General features: G+C 37.9%; 1 protein-coding gene and 1 long non-coding RNA gene across 2 annotated transcripts in view; one reads left to right on the top strand and one right to left on the bottom strand.

Moving 5' to 3' along the window:
* Positions 1 to 17,212, bottom strand: part of LOC144382367 (uncharacterized) — a 422,766-nt gene that overhangs the window by 243,879 nt on the left and 161,675 nt on the right. The gene's annotated exons all lie outside the window — the stretch shown is intronic.
* The window catches only part of RPAP3 (RNA polymerase II associated protein 3), a 40,914-nt gene that overhangs the window by 13,784 nt on the left and 9,918 nt on the right, over positions 1 to 17,212 (top strand). The window contains exons 6-12 of the mRNA XM_036099359.2: positions 6,247 to 6,368; positions 7,097 to 7,167; positions 8,330 to 8,455; positions 9,417 to 9,544; positions 12,277 to 12,398; positions 14,333 to 14,403; positions 14,522 to 14,623. Coding sequence (XP_035955252.1) covers positions 6,247 to 6,368; positions 7,097 to 7,167; positions 8,330 to 8,455; positions 9,417 to 9,544; positions 12,277 to 12,398; positions 14,333 to 14,403; positions 14,522 to 14,623 — 742 coding nt within the window. The remainder of the gene's footprint in view (positions 1 to 6,246; positions 6,369 to 7,096; positions 7,168 to 8,329; positions 8,456 to 9,416; positions 9,545 to 12,276; positions 12,399 to 14,332; positions 14,404 to 14,521; positions 14,624 to 17,212) is intronic.

Genomic DNA, 17,212 nt, shown 5'->3' with positions numbered 1-17,212 from the left:
TCTTGGCTGCATATTTTTCCCATTCAGCATGTTGAATATATCATTCCACTCCCTTCTGGCTTGCCAAGTTTTTGTGGAGAGATCTCCAGCTAGCCTTATGGGTCTTCCCTTGTAAGTTAGGGACTGCTTTTGTCTTGCTGCTTTTAGGATTTTTTCTTTCTCACTATATTTTGCGAATTTAACTATAATATGTCTTGGTGTTGGCCTGTTTCTGTTGATTTTGATGGGAGTTCTCTGTGCCTCCTGGATTCAGATGTCTGTTTCCTTCCCCAGATTAGGGAAGTTTTCAGTGATTATTTACTCAAATCTTCTGCCTCCTTTGCTCTCTTTTCTTCATCTGGGACTCCTATGATACGAATGTTATTATGTGTGATGGAGTCACTGAGTTCCCTAAGTCTATTCTTGTGATCCTTAATTTTTCTTTCTTTTGTTCAGCTTCATTATTTTCCATTATTCTCTCTTCTGTATCACTTATTTGTTCCTCTGCTTCTTCCATCTTTGGGGTCATTACATCCAGTCTGTTTCGAGTCTCAGTTATTGCATTTTTCATTCTGATTGTTTTTTAACTCTTTTATCTCTGTGGTAAGGGTCTCCCTGATGTCTTCTATACTTTTTTCAAGCCCAGCAAGTATCCTTGATTGTTGCTTTATATTCTACATCAGGCATATTACTTATATCTTTTTCAATGAAATCTCTGGCCATGACCTTTTCTTGTTCTCTTTTGGGATGAATTCCTCTGTGTTGCCATTTTGTCTAAGTCACTGTCTTCCATGTGTTAGAAAAGCCTGTTCTGTGTCTTGCTCCTGAGAGTAATGACTTCATGGAGAAGAGGTCAGATCATGTCCAGGGCGGGGCGCTTGGGGAGTGTCTGGTGTGTGCCGCGCGCACTGTGCTGCTGTGGTTCGGCTGCTGTGTCCCTAAGGTCAGTCGTCTGCAGGGGCTCTCCTTGCCTTCCGTGGGCAGCGTTTGAGCCTTGGCCACAGTGTGGTGAGTTTTAACTAGGTGTGCTCTGGTCTGCTTGTTCAGTGAGACCTGATGCTACTACTTCCCCTAGAACCGAAGCGTTGTGGAACTCTCTGGTCAGGAGACGTGCGTGTGGCGGTTTCTGCTGGTCTTCTGGGGAAGGGGTCTGCCGCGCTGGGACTTGGGCACGCTTGCCTGAGAGCAGCTGTACTGGTGGAGCGCGGGGGGCTGGGACTTGGGGTAAGCAGGTTAGGCAGCCAGTATTGGTGCTGTGCTGTTTACTGAAGTTGGTTTATGCTAAGGGGGGCCGGGTGCGGGGGAGGAAAATGGCTCCTTTTTCCCCGGAGTGGGGTCTCCGTACTTGCTGCTCTCAGGGAAGCACTTCCAGAAGAGCAGACAGTTTGCCAGGCATTTTTCAGGTCGCTCTTTTCCCGCTGTCTGTCTCCAGGTTGCTCGCCTGCCTGGAGCAGTGCAGTGCACTTTGCGTTCTGTCCCAGCCAAGCCTGCTGACTTTTAAAACTCCAAACTTTCGGGACATGCTGTGGCAAGGGCCTGCGCTGGTCTTCTGGGGGAGGGTCTCGCTGCGCTGGGACGAATGCAGCTTTGACCAAGAAGGGTAGTCAGCGCAGAGGCGTGGGATTTGGAGCCAAGCCGGCTAAACAAGTGTCCGGGTTAGCCGCCCTCAGCAGGGGTCTCTGCGCCTCTGCTGAGGGTTGGGGGAGGGGGAAAATGGTGCCTCTTGGCTCTTTTGTCCCTTGAGAGACGTCTCTGTGAGTGCCACCTCTCATATGCGCTCCAAGAAGTGCAAACGGTCTCTCCCCATGTGCCATAGGTGAACCTCAGATCGCGCCTTCTGCCCCCGGGTAGTTCGCCTGTCTTCTTTCTAGGAGTAGGGCAGCGCCCTCAGGGCTCTATCCCAGCCAAGCCTGACCTCTAAAACTCCAGGCTTTGAGCCCAGCTGGCTGCAAAAACTCATGAAAATCAGCTCCTCTCGTTTTTGAAGCCAGTGGCTTTGGGGTCATGCTCTCTTTGTGCATATCCCCGAGTACTCTCACCTTTCTCCTCCATCAGGGCTCCCTCCGCTCCATAGCACCCAAACCACATCTCTACACCTCCTACCTTCCTCGATGTGGCCTCTTCTCTCCCTCTAGTTGTACAGTTTGTTCTTTCAGTCCTCAGGTCGATTTCTTGGCTATTCAGAATGATTTGATATTTATCTAGCTGAGTTGGAGGGATGAGGCAAGCCTAGGGTCCTCCTAATGCGCTGCCATCTTAGTTCCCCCCTTAGATGCATATTTCTGTGTGAAGGAAGCTAATCTGAAAAATCTATATACTGTATGATTTCATGATTTCAACTCTATGATATTCTGGAAAAGGCAAAATGGTGGAGACAGTAAAAAGATGAGTGGTTGTCGGGGGTTGGGGGTGGTGGAGGAATGAATAGACAGATTTTTAGGGCAATGAAAACATTCTATAATAATGTAATGATAGATACATGCCATTTTATACTTTCTCAAACCCATAGAATATACAACACCAAGAATAAACTGTAATGTAAGCTATGGACTTTGGGTGATAATGATGTGCCAGTATGGGTCCATCCCTTGTACAAATGTACCACTCATGTGGGATATTGATAATGGTAACTATGCATGTGTGGAGGTAGGGAATATACAGATGAGAAATATCTGTACCTTCGCCTCAGTACTGCTATGAGCCTAAAACTGCTCTAGAAAATTTATCTTAATAAAAGAAATTTGAATAAAAAAATCTTTCATGATAAAGTATCTGTGAAAGATGAAACACATACTACATTTCTTTTCAACTGTAAATTCTTACAGCTCATTTCTTTTTTTTTTTTTAAATAGATTTTATTTATTTATTTGACAGAGACACAGTGAGAGAGGGAACACAAGCAGGGGGAATGGGAGAGGGAGAAGCAGGCTTCCCGCCGTGCAGGGAGCCCGATGTGGGGCTCGATCCCAGGACCGTGGGACCATGACCTGAGCCGAAGGCAGACGCTTAATGGCTGAGCCACCCAGGCGCCCCTGGCTCACTTCTTTTTATTGAGTTATTTTATTCAAACAATTTTAAATGGTTTAAATGGTTTCAGATACTCAGACCATGCTCCTGTAGTTTACATTACGAGGATGTATCCTCCAATAAAAATTTGAGTGATGATGTTCTTTACCTAATTCACAAAAGAAAGGAAAGTTAGCTGGGTAAAAATTTTTAGAAATTAATTTCCTTATTTTGAAAAATCATTTATCCACTCTTTAACCTAGAGACCTTTCATTATAATAAACTTAAAATGTGTTCTAATCTTTGTTTATCTTTAAGTCATACTGACCCTTTAAATACATATTTAATGTTGAAGAACATGAATGTGTTACGGTCTTATCATAAGCAGAGAATGGACTTATCATAAGAATTTAAACAAAGACAAATACCATCAAGATACTTCTTGAGGGATGCATGGGTGGCTCAGTCGGTTAAGCGTCTGCCTTTGGCTCAGGTCATGATCCCAGGGTCCTGTGATTGAGTCCCGCATCCCACTGTGTCTCTGTCAAATAAATAAAATCTTTAAAAAATAAAAAAATAAAATAAAAAATAAGACTGAAATGATTGAAATATTCACATGAAAAGATAGGAAATTTGAATTCTACCTTAAGCATATGTAACGACTTAAATGTGAAAAGTAAAACATAAAAACTTTTAGGAAATATAGAAGACTATAATGAGCTCAGGAAAGGAAACTATTTTTTTTTTTTAATAAATCATATTTTTGGAAGTGCTAGCCTTTAAAAAAATCAATAAATTGAAATATATTAAAATTAAGAATTTCTGTTCATTGAGACTTCACAGAGAAAGAAAAAAAGCAAAGCTGCAAATTGGAAGAAAATAATTATTATAAATAAACACTGAAGGATTTAGTATCCAGAATAAAGAATTTTTAAAAATCAACAGAAAAGGGGCGCCTGGGTGGCTCAGTCGTTAAGCGTCTGCCTTCGGCTCAGGTCATGATCCCAGGGTCCTGGGATCGAGCCCCGCATCGGGCTCCCTGCTTGGCCAGGAGCCTGCTTCTCCCTCTCCCACTCCGCCTGCTTGTGTTCCCTCTCTAGCTGTCTCTCTCTCTCTCTGTCAAATAAATAAAATAAAATCTTTAAAAAAAAAAAAAAAAAAAAATCAACAGAAAAATAGCCTAACAGAAAAATGGCCAAAAGACAAAACAGGCAATTCACAGGAAAAAAAAAAATACAAGTGGTGAATAAATATATAAGACGATGTTCAACCTCATTAGCAATCGTGGAAATGCAAATTAAGACCACAATGAATTACCATTTTACATCCACTAGGATTCTACCAGTGTTGGTAAAGACAATGGAGCAAGCTTCTTACATGCTCCTAATGGGAATATAAACTTATACGACCACCTTTGACTACTTATACAATTGGTCGTCACCATGTAAAGTTGCACATATATCCTGTGACCCAGCCCCAAGAAACATACAAAAATCTTGACAGTATCACTGCTTTAAATAAGGAAGAAAAGAAGGGTAGGAGTCCCTAGGAGAAAGGAGGGGAGGGGGAGAAGGGGAAGGAAAGGAAGGAAAGGAAGAAAGGAGACCCAACAATCCAGCCAACAGGAGAATGGATACAGAATAGTATATTCCTAGAAAAGAATTACATATAACAGTGAAAATGAAAGATCTACAGCTACATGCAAAACATGAACAAATCTTAGCAATATAATATTCAGAGAAATAGGCAAGCCATAGAAAATTATATTCAGTATAATACACTCCTAAAGCTCAAAAATAAGCAGTCATACAATATACTACATAGGAATATATACATATACGATGAATTTTTTTAAACCAAAAGAATAATCTGCAACTTAAAACAGTGGCTAACTGGGAGAGAAGCAAGGGTCAGGATATGGAAAGGAGTATCAAGGTAGCTTCAAAGATAATAGTAGTGTTCTAGTTCCTAAGTTGCATGGTGGGTGCATGTGGGTTTATTTAAAATTATTTTCCATAACTTACACATACTAAATTATAGGTATATTACAAAAGGTAAATATTGTAATTTGTCAAGATATTAATAAGTCAAAGACTTAAATATGTCATTTAAATAGTAAAAACTCAGATACCCATATAATTTATATTTCCAAATAATAATTTAACAGTTAAAAATTTTAACATTCAAGAAATATCTTTTTTTTTCTTTAAAAAAAAAGATTTTATTTATTTATTTGTCAGAGACAGAGAGACAGAGAGAGAAAGCACAAGCAGGGGTCCCAGGATCCTGGGATCATGACCTGAGCTAAAGGCAGACGCTTGACGACAGAGTCACCCAGGGGCCCCCCAGTCTTATTTATTGAATATCCACGCTTTTCCCATGGATTTGCAATGCCACCATTGTTCTATATCAAGTTTGCACTGATCTCTTTTTTATCAGTCTGTTCTCCAATTGATCTGTTGCTTATCCCTCTGCCCATTCCATACTATCTTTAATTGCTATAGCATTATAATTACAAGTCTTGATATTTGACACTGGGCATGTTTTTTTACCTTATTTTTTAGGAATGTCTTGGGTATTCTTGGACTTTGGCTTATCAGTGTAAATATTGGAATCATCTTGTCAAATTCCTTGAAAAATTATGTTGGGGTTTTGATTACAATTGCTTTGGATTCAGAGCTCAGTTTGGGGAGAATTACATTGCTATGTTTTTGTGACTTATTATAGATCATGAATATGCTGTATCTCCACTTAAGTCTTTAATGTTTTTGAAGACGGTCTTCAAATTTTCTGTGTATGGGTCTTTAAATATCTTCTGTTAGATTTATTTCTGTTTTTGTTGCTTATCTCTAGTAAAGCAGCCACTTGGCAAACTTTCACTATTTCTAACAGTGTCTCTAGATGGTTTTGAGTTATTTAGGTAGACCATCATATCATCTGAGAATGTCAGTGTTATTCCTTCCTTTCCAGTCTTTTTATCTGTTTTTCTTCCTTATGAAACTGCATTAGTCAGGACCTCTAGTACAATAATGACAAAAAGCAGTGATAGTGGACATTCTCATTCCTTGCTTTAAAGGGAACATTACTTACATCTCACCATCATGAAATTAATGTTTTTCAGTAGCCTTAAGTAAATAAAAGAAGGTGGGTAACACACCTTTAATTGGGAACTAAATCCCCTTCTTGGGGATTTCAGAAACAAATTTTGAAGTTTTGGTTTAACAAATGAATTTTATTAACCTTAATTTTTTTAAATTGCAGATTTGCTGTTGCTGAGTCTGATTGTAATTTGGCAATTGCCTTGAATAGAAGTTATACAAAGGCTTATGCAAGACGAGGTGCTGCTCGATTTGCTTTGCAAAAATTAGAGGATGCCAAAAAAGGTATTATTTTCCAGGTCCTAGTATCTAAAAAATTCTTTGTTTAATTTGACAGATGCTTTACAAAGAATACTAGACAATCACCGTTCTTACCTTCAGAGAGCTTTCTGTATTTTAATAAAGCTCACTTTTGCTATTTAAAAGTATCTTGATACTTTGGGAAAGAATGCATTATTTGCCACCAATTTCACTTTTGTTCAAATTCTTATTCCACCGTGTATTAGCTGTGTGACCGAAGGGAAGGTTATGGAAGGATCTCCTATGATTTTCAGTTTCTTGCCTGTAAAATAGGGATTAAAACACCTTGTTGGATAATTTGAGGCAGAGGCACTGTACATAAAGTCCTTAACACGTTTTTCTTTATTTGTAAAATCTAAGCCTTTTATTATTCTCTAAAATAGGTTTGTGTACTATAAATTACAAAATCTGAATAAAGTTGATAGTCTGGGATTCTGCTGCTTCTTGGTTTTATGATGTACAACTTAATGATAGCAAGTATCCTTCCTGGGGCTGGTGGAAGAACATGATTTGTCGTGGGATTCTGTCAGGGTTTTGTTTGTCCTGGGGGAGAATGGAGAAAGTCCAGTAGCCTGCTGTTGGTTAGTATTTCTTATTCCTCTTAATTTTGCTGCAGGACACTTGCCTGTTTGTCACAGGTAGCAAATGATTATTGTTTTACAGAATTTTTAAAATATCCTATCTTTTAAATATTAATCTTCTCGCTTACCCAGATTATGAACAAGTATTAGAACTGGAACCAAATAACTTCGAAGCAACGAATGAACTCAGGAAAATTAATCAGGTAAATCATAGTTACTTAAATTAAGTGCATTACTTACCTTTATTTGATGAAGTAAAAGTTTTTGCATAGTCTTTGTACTGTAGATTACTTAATACGGACTTTTTCTAATTTTAGTTCTTTGTACTGTATAGTTTTATTAAACAGATTTGCAAGCCAGAGGAAGTAGAATGAATGGTATTTAAAGATCCTTAAGAGTCATCATCTTAAAAAAGTCATCTGAGGGGCACGTGGCTGGCTCAGTCAGTAGAACATGCAACTCTTGATCTTGGGGTTGTGAGTTCGAGCCCCACGTTGGGTGTAGAGATTTCCTTAAAGTCTTAAAAGAAAAAAAAGTCATCTGAGGTCTGTGAACTCCTGCTGCTTTATTTTTTCCCAGATGATAGAATTATTTCTCTTTATCCCACTGATTTTTCTTTTTTGGCTTGTGCTTTGATTTCTGTACTAAACTTTTACTTTTGTAAGTAAAAGTAAGTAAGTTTGATTTTGTAATTTTAAGTTGCTCCATCCTCATAGTTTATATTTTAGCAAAAGCAATACTAATTACTTAACAGTGAGAAAAAGTTGTTACTTAGCTATAAAATTTGCTGTCAAATGATGTTACATATTCCTTTCATGTTGCTGTTGAATCAGTTACAAGTACTGTGCCATCTGTTGAAACTTTGAGAAAAAAGTGACAATGTTTTGGGAAAATCTGCTTTTAAATATTGCCATTACTTATTGCACATAATCTGATAAATTTATCAACTTGCTTATAATGGTGAATTATGTTACATATTTTTGTATTTTGTCTGAGATTAAATATGACTCAATATTAAATCAGAAATTTGGTGATGTGGTCTTAATTATCTGTTTATTTTTGAAAATAGTTACTAGAATGGTGCCTGGCCTGTGTAAAAATTCAATAAATATTTCTTGAATAAATAAATGAACAACTACCATTAGTGGATATGGCTTATTTTAATTGGAATAAGATGTATATTAAATCCACTATTTTGTTTTTTAATTTGAATTAGACTTTGATTAACGTAAAAACTGTTATTTCAATATTAATTTGAAATGTGACAGAAATTCTAATACATTTGAATGATTTAGTATTTTAAAGTCAAATGTATATGCATCTTGCGTTACTTGTTTTATTTTAGCTGACTACTGTGTCTCCTAGGCTTTAACATCCAAAGAAAATTCATATCCAAAGGGAGCTGATACAATGATTAAATCAACTGAAGGAGAGAAAAAACAAATTGAAGAGCAAAAGAATAAGCAGCAGGCCATTTCAGAGAAAGATCTGGTAATCCAGAGGGATTTCAACATATATATGTTTTGTTGAGTTTACTCTTCATTTCTTGTGTCTCTTTCTGTCTTCTCTAATATTAAAATTCTTCAATAGGAACTGAAAATTATACTAAAAAACCCCTGGAGGTTACTAATTCAAAATTTGAGTAGATGATTTAATACATAATTTAAAAAAATAGTATAGTTTAGGGAGGAAGTTACTTTTGAGGATTTTAACATATTTATATATAGATAGTTATAAATTTAACATAAAAATAAGTTACAATTCATTCTTACATAGAATTTTTTTTCATTAATTCACACTGGACTGTTTTCTGGTCAAAATTCCTTTAGAAATCCTGAGTTGAGATTTAGTTTAACATATTTGTAGCTTTTCTTGGAAAAATACTTATGGAATGATAAATACTTATGGAATGATATTGATTGTTGATAAACCTGACATTATAAATAAATATTACAGTGAAATCTGGTACACATTCCAATATGGTTTGATTTATCCTGTGTTTGGGCATGTTAGTATTAGCAAAGAATGAGTTGTACAATTCTGGTACTCTGTTCTTTCACAAAAATTATTTGAGTTAATGAAATTCTATTGTACAGCTTCCAATACAACTAAGGAGTATAATATTTGGGCCTCTATTTATTGAAGTGTGTTTTTAGATTTAAGCTTTGTGTAATATTTAATTAGTAGAATAATGATAAATGGTGCAAAGTAGTATAGTAGTATACATTTTTTTCTTTTTAGTACTGAAAAGAGAATAATGCCATTACAAAAAACAACCTAAACTAACAGATTCTAGAACATGTATCATGGACTAAATTTTTAACATTAAAATATACTTTAATTACTGATACAGTGTTGATGAGTATTCTTGTAGTGTTTACTTAAGATTTGAATTCAGCTAATTTTTTGCATATTTTGTCATTCTTCTTTATACTTCTCTCCAAAATGATAGGGGAATGGATTTTTCAAAGAGGGGAAATACGAAAGAGCAATTGAATGCTATACTCGGGGGATAGCAGCAGATGGCACTAATGCCCTTCTTCCAGGTAACAGAGCGATGGCCTATCTGAGGATTCAGAAGTAAGTATTGGTTCTATTTAATGCTTTTCAGGATGAAAATGAAATTTACCATAAATTGGCATGTTAGATAAATAATAAATTAAAATATAATTTATTTACTCATGAGCATTAAATTTAAATGAGAGAGAAACTGAGTGTGTATCAGTACATATTGAGTAAATGTTAGCTCTTGTTATTATTTTCCCACTTGTAATAGTGTGGCATTACACAATTTAACATTTCATTAATTGTTTAATGCATGTTACTCTGAATTAGTGATTTAAAAATTATTTTTAACCTCAGAACCTTTTGGGCAAATTCTTATCTGGCAGTGTTTTGTATATGCATATCCATACATAACAAAAGAGAATTGTTGCCATTGAGATCAGCTGATTGATTATATATACAGCTAAGACTTGGTCCTGTGATATACTAACAGCTGTTTCTGGATGCACTCAAGGGTTCCAAGTTGAACAATCAGCTGGATATATCTGCTCCCAGAAACTGTGTCTCACAGTTCTTTACATCTCTTGTAATAATATTTTATATACTAGTGACAGAATTTAAGAAAAAACCCTGAATACTTAAAATAGGGATTCTGAACTTTTTTTGGTGCCGTGGACCCATTTGGCTGCATGGGGAACCTTTCTCAGGATATCTTTGAATGCATAATTATACATTTGAGACTACAGAGGCAGCCAATTATATTGAAATATAGTTTTTAAAATACTACAATTTGTGACACAGTGGTATATATACTTTTTTATTGACACAACAAAACGAGAAGCTACATTTAAAATACAGGTAGATTTAAAGCTAAAAATTTGCTTTGAAGACATAATATGAAAATTTAAATTTGGGCTGATCTGTGACATCTTCTTCCACATACTGATGAACTAATAAGTGTGGATAGGAAGTAAGAAAAGTAACACAGATGATTATGTTACCAGTGTGGTGACATATGACTTTGCTCTTTGGTATCTGAATGACTACTAGGGGCAGAGTTAGTTGCCTAATAGTTGGCCAGTTAGGTCCTAGGAGCATTTATAGACCGGGATGCTGTGATCACATACAAACAAATAGCAGGTTTAATTACTACTATAATTCTGAAATAGTGGTGAACATAAATAATATTTTGAGATATCTGTAACAGTTGTAATGTGATATGAAAATATCAATGATATTTATTGGGGCGAAGTCATAGCTATTGTTTTTGCTGCTGTGGTTTTCTTGTCTGCAGTTATAATAGAAAGAAAAGCCAAATCCCATTTAAGAGTTAGTGAAAATAAGGAGTAATATTTTTCCCATCCAACTTTTCAGATCTCTCAAAGGACCTTAGGTTAGGAACTCCTGTCATAGGAGTAAATTTTGTTTCTATATTTATTCTCATTTAAACTAACAGACACAATAGAGATACATTATTTTGGTTAGAGTAAGTGAGGTGAAAAACAGGTTGAGTATCCCAGTATAGGTTTAAAGGCACAAGAGTGGAAAAGTTAATGTAACTTCTGGAAAGGGCAAGTGGCCCATATTATGGCTGTTACACAGGGTACAGTGGTAGAGATAAGGCTGGAGAGTCAGGCAAGCCCTTGACTTTGTGCTCCTTAAAGTACTTTACCCTGAAAACTGGGGCGGGGGGAGGAGGGCATGCATGTGTCTGGAATGAGAGAATGATACAATCAGCAAAATAGAAAATCTGTTAGTGGGGCGTGGGCACACACACTTGTACAGACAGACATAATTTCATTGAAAAGTGAATTAAAGAATTAAAAGATGTTTCATTAGAAATTTTGATTTGTTCTTATGAGGTCTTGTTTTGAGGGTAGAATGGCATTCATTTTAGGCTTTGGGGAGAATGTAATCACGGGAGAGTCTCTTTTTTTGGAATTTTTTATTATGAAACTTTTATAGCTTTCATGAAAGTAATATAATAAATCCCATGTACCAAATCATCTAGTTTTAACAAGCCATACATTTGTCATTATATTTAGTTAGCTTTTTTCCCCATCTGAATTGTTACAAAGCAAATTAGGACATGATGACATCTTGTCCCTAAAGGATCTTTTGTACATAACTGTAATACCATTATCATGCCAAATAAATTTACAGTAATTCATTAATGTCATTTTGACATATAGGAGGGTCTTCAGTTTTTTTGTTTGGTTTTTGTTTTGTTTTGTTTTGTTTTTTTAGCTCTCTTTAACTTTTTGTTTTTTAGAGCACTACCCAGTCTGACTGAATTGATGGCTGGTTGCATGGTTGAGTAGAATTTATGAAAACGTTAGATGATATGCCCCACCACACATATAACGAGTCCTAAGTTTTTCATAGGTTGGTTTTCCTTAGGTGATGTATACCTTAGGTGATCCTTAGGTGGGTAAATATTAGAAAATTAATGCCAGTTTTAATTGTCAATGTAGTACCTGTGTGTTTTGAATGTTGAGGGGGAGGTGGGCTGCCAGCACGTGATATTCTTTTGTCTGCTCTGCGTGTATTTTGCCATCATTTCTTACATTCTTCCAGCACACTCTTCCTGACTTTTTTTTAACCTCGTACCTTTTCACTCCTTCCTAGATGTGTCCAAGATTTGGTGAGAGTGAACAATTAAAAAAAAAATAGTCTTTCCCCTCAAAGACAGATTTGGGAGTTTTTAATTAAAATAATATGCCTGCGTTTTACGTTAGAAACTCCGTTTATGTGAAGTTTATCTATAAGCTGCATTTTCCAGTTGGTAATTTTGTCATATTAAATAGATATGAAGAAGCCGAAAAAGACTGCACACAAGCTATTTTATTAGATGGCTCATACTCTAAAGCTTTTGCCAGAAGAGGAACAGCAAGAACATTTTTGGGAAAGTTAAATGAGGCCAAACAAGGTACGACTATTTTTAAAACAACTATCACTCACTTGTCCTTATGAGACTCCTAAGTTACAGAAGCAGAGATTTATGTAGCTTTGCTGTTGTTCAAGGATACAGAACTTAGAGAAGTAAATTTTCTTTCACAGTTCAGATCGTGAATAGTTTGCAGATTTGAAGGAATGCAGCTTCCATACTGGGCCAGATTATCTTTTACTTTAATAGTGTACAGTCTGACCTGGCTAATTGCCAATCAGTTAATGAATAATTTGAATTATAGGTGAGAAGGAAAAGGCAAAAAGAAAAAGAAAGAGAATCAGCTGTTAAAGGTTAGAGGATAACGTGAGATCTGCAATGATGCTCCTTTTTATAAATAACTAGTAGCAGTGTTGCTACTAGTTATTTTATTTTTCCAGGATCTGTCTTTTAAGTATTCGTTCTATTAGTCTTTTTGAAGAACCAGCTTGGTTTTATTGTGGGTGTTTTCTGTTTCATTTATTTCTGCTCTTTATTCCTTTCCTTCAATTTTGTTGAGGTTTATTTTGTTTTAAAGATTTTATTGGGGCACCTGGGTGGCTCAGTTGTTAAACGTCTGCCTTTGGTTTAGGTCATGATCCCTGGGTCCTGGGATTGAGCCCCACATCGGGCTCCCTGCTCAGCAGGAAGCCTGCTTCTCCCTCTCCCGCTGCTTGTGTTCCCTCTCTCACTGTCTCTCTCTCTCTCTGTTAAAATAAATAAATAAAATCTTTAAAAAAAAAAAAAGATTTTATTTATTAGAGAGAGAGAGCGCGCACGCATGCACATGAGCAGGGGTGGGGGGCAGAGGGAGAGGAAGAAGCAGACTCCCCGCTGAGCAGGGAGCCCAACAAGGGCTTGATCCCAGGATCCCAGGATCATGACCTGAGCCCCCAAGCGCCCCAATTTTGTTTAGGTTTAATTTGATGTTTTTCTGATATCTTGACATCAATACTTAGATAATTGATTTTAAGCCTTCCTTCTTTTCTGATATGTGCATTTAAATCTGACAGTTTCTCTCTAAGCCTGGCTTCAGCTGAAGCTCATGCATTTAAAAAAATAGTAAAATATACATAACATAAAAATTTGCCATCTTAACCTTTTTTTTTTTTTTTTTAAAGATTTTATTTCTTTATTTGAGAGAGAGGGACAGATAGCGAGAGAGAGCACAAGTGGGGAGGAGAGGGAGAAGCAGGGTCCCTGCTCAGCAGGGCGCCCCATGTGGGGCTTGATCCCAGGACCCTGAGATCATGACCTGAGCCGAAGGCAGCTGCTTAACCGACTGAGCCACCCAGGCGCCCCCATCTTAACCATTTTTTAAGTGTACAATTCAGTGGCATGAAGTACATTCACACTGTTGTGCGACCATCACCACCATACAATCTTCAGAACTTTTTCATCATCCAATCCTGAAAATCTACCCATTAACAAGAACTCCCCATTCCCCCCTTCTCCAGCCCCTGGTAACCACCATTGTACTTTCTGTCTCAATGAATTTGACTATTCTAGGTAACCCATATAAGTAGAATCATGCAGTATTTGTCCTTTTGTGTTTGGCTTCTTTAACTTAGCATAATGTCTTCAAGGTTTAAGGCTGAATAATATTCCATTATATGGAATTCTCTTAGATTCTGTCTTACATTTGGTGAGTAACCCTGTCATTTTTTAATAGTATGAGCTTTGGTAAGTTAGATGACCTCTAGGCCTCAGTTGTAACATCTGGAAAGTGGGATTGTAATGAGGGTGACACGAGAATTCACATAAAGTAACTAGAGGAGCACTTAGTCAATGTTTAGCTCTTATTATTGCTCACCTGTTTCCTAGCGTCCTGAGTAAAGTTTCTAGAGAGAAACATGGGTTATTAACTAAATGTATCATGGCTTGAACTCTGTAAATATTTTCACTAATTTATTCTGTTTCTTAAAAATTCACTTTAGATTTTGAAACTGTTTTACTTTTGGAACCTGGGAATAAGCAAGCAGTAACTGAACTTTCCAAAATTAAAAAGGTAATGTAATCTTTTCACCAAAATATGGTCTTATTTTCTAAAACAGAAACACATTATCTATTACATAATTAACTTGAGAATGTATTTTGGTAGTCATGCTTACAAATTTATTTTCAAGGACTTAATTGAGAAAGGACACTGGGATGACGTTTTTCTCGATTCTACACAAAGGCAAAATGTGATAAAACCTATTGATAATCCATCTCATCTTGGGTCAACTGTAAGTGAAGCACTTTTCTTTCATTTTTTTCCTTCCTTTTTAAATATCAGTGTTGTATTAATAAGAGTTGGAAGCAAACTGTTGAATTAATAAACTCCTCTTAGAATCTTTAAAAAGCACTCTTAGGATAATTATTGACATAATAAAAATGGGGAAAATACAGCTGTTTAGAATTCTGGGAAAACTTTTTCAGTGACTTAATTTAGCACTATGAATTTAAATACTTTGACATATTTTCTGATATTAAAGGAATTTTAGGTAGTTTTACATTTTATAATAATTAAGTATTTTTTAATTTCTAGTACCATTTTTATTTGGGATTATGATTTTATTATAATAATAGCCTTGCATCTCATGTGGGGTTAGATCTAAAATTAGCACTTAAGCTCAACAACAACAAAAGATGAACGTGCTTTACAAGTCATCTCACACTGCTCACATCATTTATCAGCTGGTGCAGGTGGGGGTGGTGCGTGTGGTCCCTGGGGCCGCTGAGGTGCAGGAGGTGGAGGTGGCTCATAGCCCATGGATAGTGATAAAGGGGGGCCCGTGGAGTAGCACGGGCAGGATGGTCCTGGTAAGGAAGGGGGTCTTCTTGTCGCCATACTGACTTGCAGAGCAGAAGTGGAAGCTATGTTGATATGACAGACAAAAGAGCCAATACCAACAACAGCTGAACCCCAGAAAAGCAGGCGTCAGCACCTGCTACCTTTCCTATCACCAGGTTCCCAGAGGGCAGCATCAGCGCCAGAAAACTCTGGCCCTTCCACTGGGTGCCGCCTGCAGCTTGGGGGACTAGAGGCCAGGAGGTTAAATGACTGTCACCACACGTCACTGCCCATGTCTGCAGTGTGGAACGGCAAGGGGTTCCATCCTAGAGGATTACCGGAAGTAATTACAAACGAATAAAGTCGCGTACTCCAGACAGGCAGGCGTCTGTGTCCAGGATAACCCTGCGTCCCTCCTCCGTGGCTGCAGGAGGTGGTTCTTTGGATATTGAGAACAGAAAGAATGAGTGAAAATAAAAAGCCCATTCTCCACTCCTGTGGAAGAGTTCTGCCTGCCAGCCCATGACCACCTTCCTTTGTTTCCCTCCCTGACAAAGGGGTCTTCTCTCTGGAAGTTCTGTCAGTGGCCTCAGAGACCTCTGGGAGATGGGGATGCCTGCAGTCTTGGAGGGGAACTGAGATGGTGTTTTCTGGGAGGAACATGTTCCTTATAAATATCAGCTAAGCTCAGCTATGTTTATCTTATCAATTCATAGGTAGTTCTAAGGACACTATGAGACACAGAGTAATTATGTTCTGTGGAAGAAGGAGGCAAAAATTCTAAATAACAGAATTAACGCAAATGTGTTTTGATTTCTGGTATAAAATTCCCATGCTTCATCATGAGAGGCAGAATGAGCCCTAACCAGTGACTCAGGACACAACAGAACCTGCTCATATGAACACAGCTGAAGGACTTTGTGTGGAACTGGCCCTGCAGTAGTAACTGATTTTTCTCTCTTCATGACTTCATTGCTGGTGTACGTTTTCTACTACAAATACGTCACCTGTGATAATTCAGAATATTCTTACCCAGGGTACAACTGGAGGGATTTTGTGTGGCACATTTACCACCAGAGATGGAGCAGTGATGAGTTAGGAGACTGACCTTATCTAAGACCATTCAGAATTGCACAAAGCACACAATGTAAAGTTGGAGGGATGGCATTTCACGTTTTCCAGTTGTGAGGATTACCGCAGACATTCTGAACAGGTTAATCGCCTAACAATAGGAAAGGAGGAAACAACAATGATCCCACCTAGAGGAGCTCTGGAAGGAGTCAGCCAGGCCAGGAGGCTTCAGTGTGGAGTGTGGTGTCATCCTCTTCCTGTTATTCCCAGAAACACACAAAGCCCTAAGGTCCTCAGCGTTTAGGTACTTTTGGCTTCTGGAGGCACAACTAAGATGACACGCTGAAAAGAGAGAAGCCGGTAGGCTTTTGGGTTAAGAGTTTGCACTTTGAAAATAAATAACACAGCAGACGTCTCACCAACACGCAAAACAGAGGTAAGGCCAGGAGAGAGCGCTGTACAGTAAGATGGTTTCGCAAAAGGGGTACAACTGAGAATGGCCACAGCATTTACCTTGCCCTTCCCTGTGCCCTTGGTAGAGACAGAGCTGCTGTTCTCAGGGGAGCGGCGCCAGCTTCTGGATCTCAGGCCCTAGAAGGCATGGAGGTTTATTTTGATTTGCGTAGACTGTGCAGAATTAAACCCTCCACTCATTTCTCAACCACCTTAAACTCTTCCCTACTCTCAGGTCCCTGACTGGCGGAGGATTTCCCACATGCTCAGGTGATCCGCAAGGATAAGGGGGAGCCCTGTCCCCTATACTTGGTGAAGACACCACAGGGCCCTGGTTCAGGTGTTCTCATAACTCATCAAACAACTGTGGACAGCTTGGGGCTCACATCAGCTGGAACAAAAGTTAGAGGCGTGCCTCATGGCTCAGAGAACCCAGCACGTGGTTTTTGTATAGTGCACATCCATGGAGGTGGTGCATGTCTGCCTTTCTGTAAACAGCCTCTTTCCCTCTCTGCAA

Source organism: Halichoerus grypus, chromosome 6 (genome assembly GCF_964656455.1).
Source record: "Halichoerus grypus chromosome 6, mHalGry1.hap1.1, whole genome shotgun sequence".
In the NCBI taxonomy this organism is placed as follows: domain Eukaryota; kingdom Metazoa; phylum Chordata; class Mammalia; order Carnivora; family Phocidae; genus Halichoerus; species Halichoerus grypus.
This window is presented reverse-complemented; position numbering and strand designations above follow the sequence as displayed.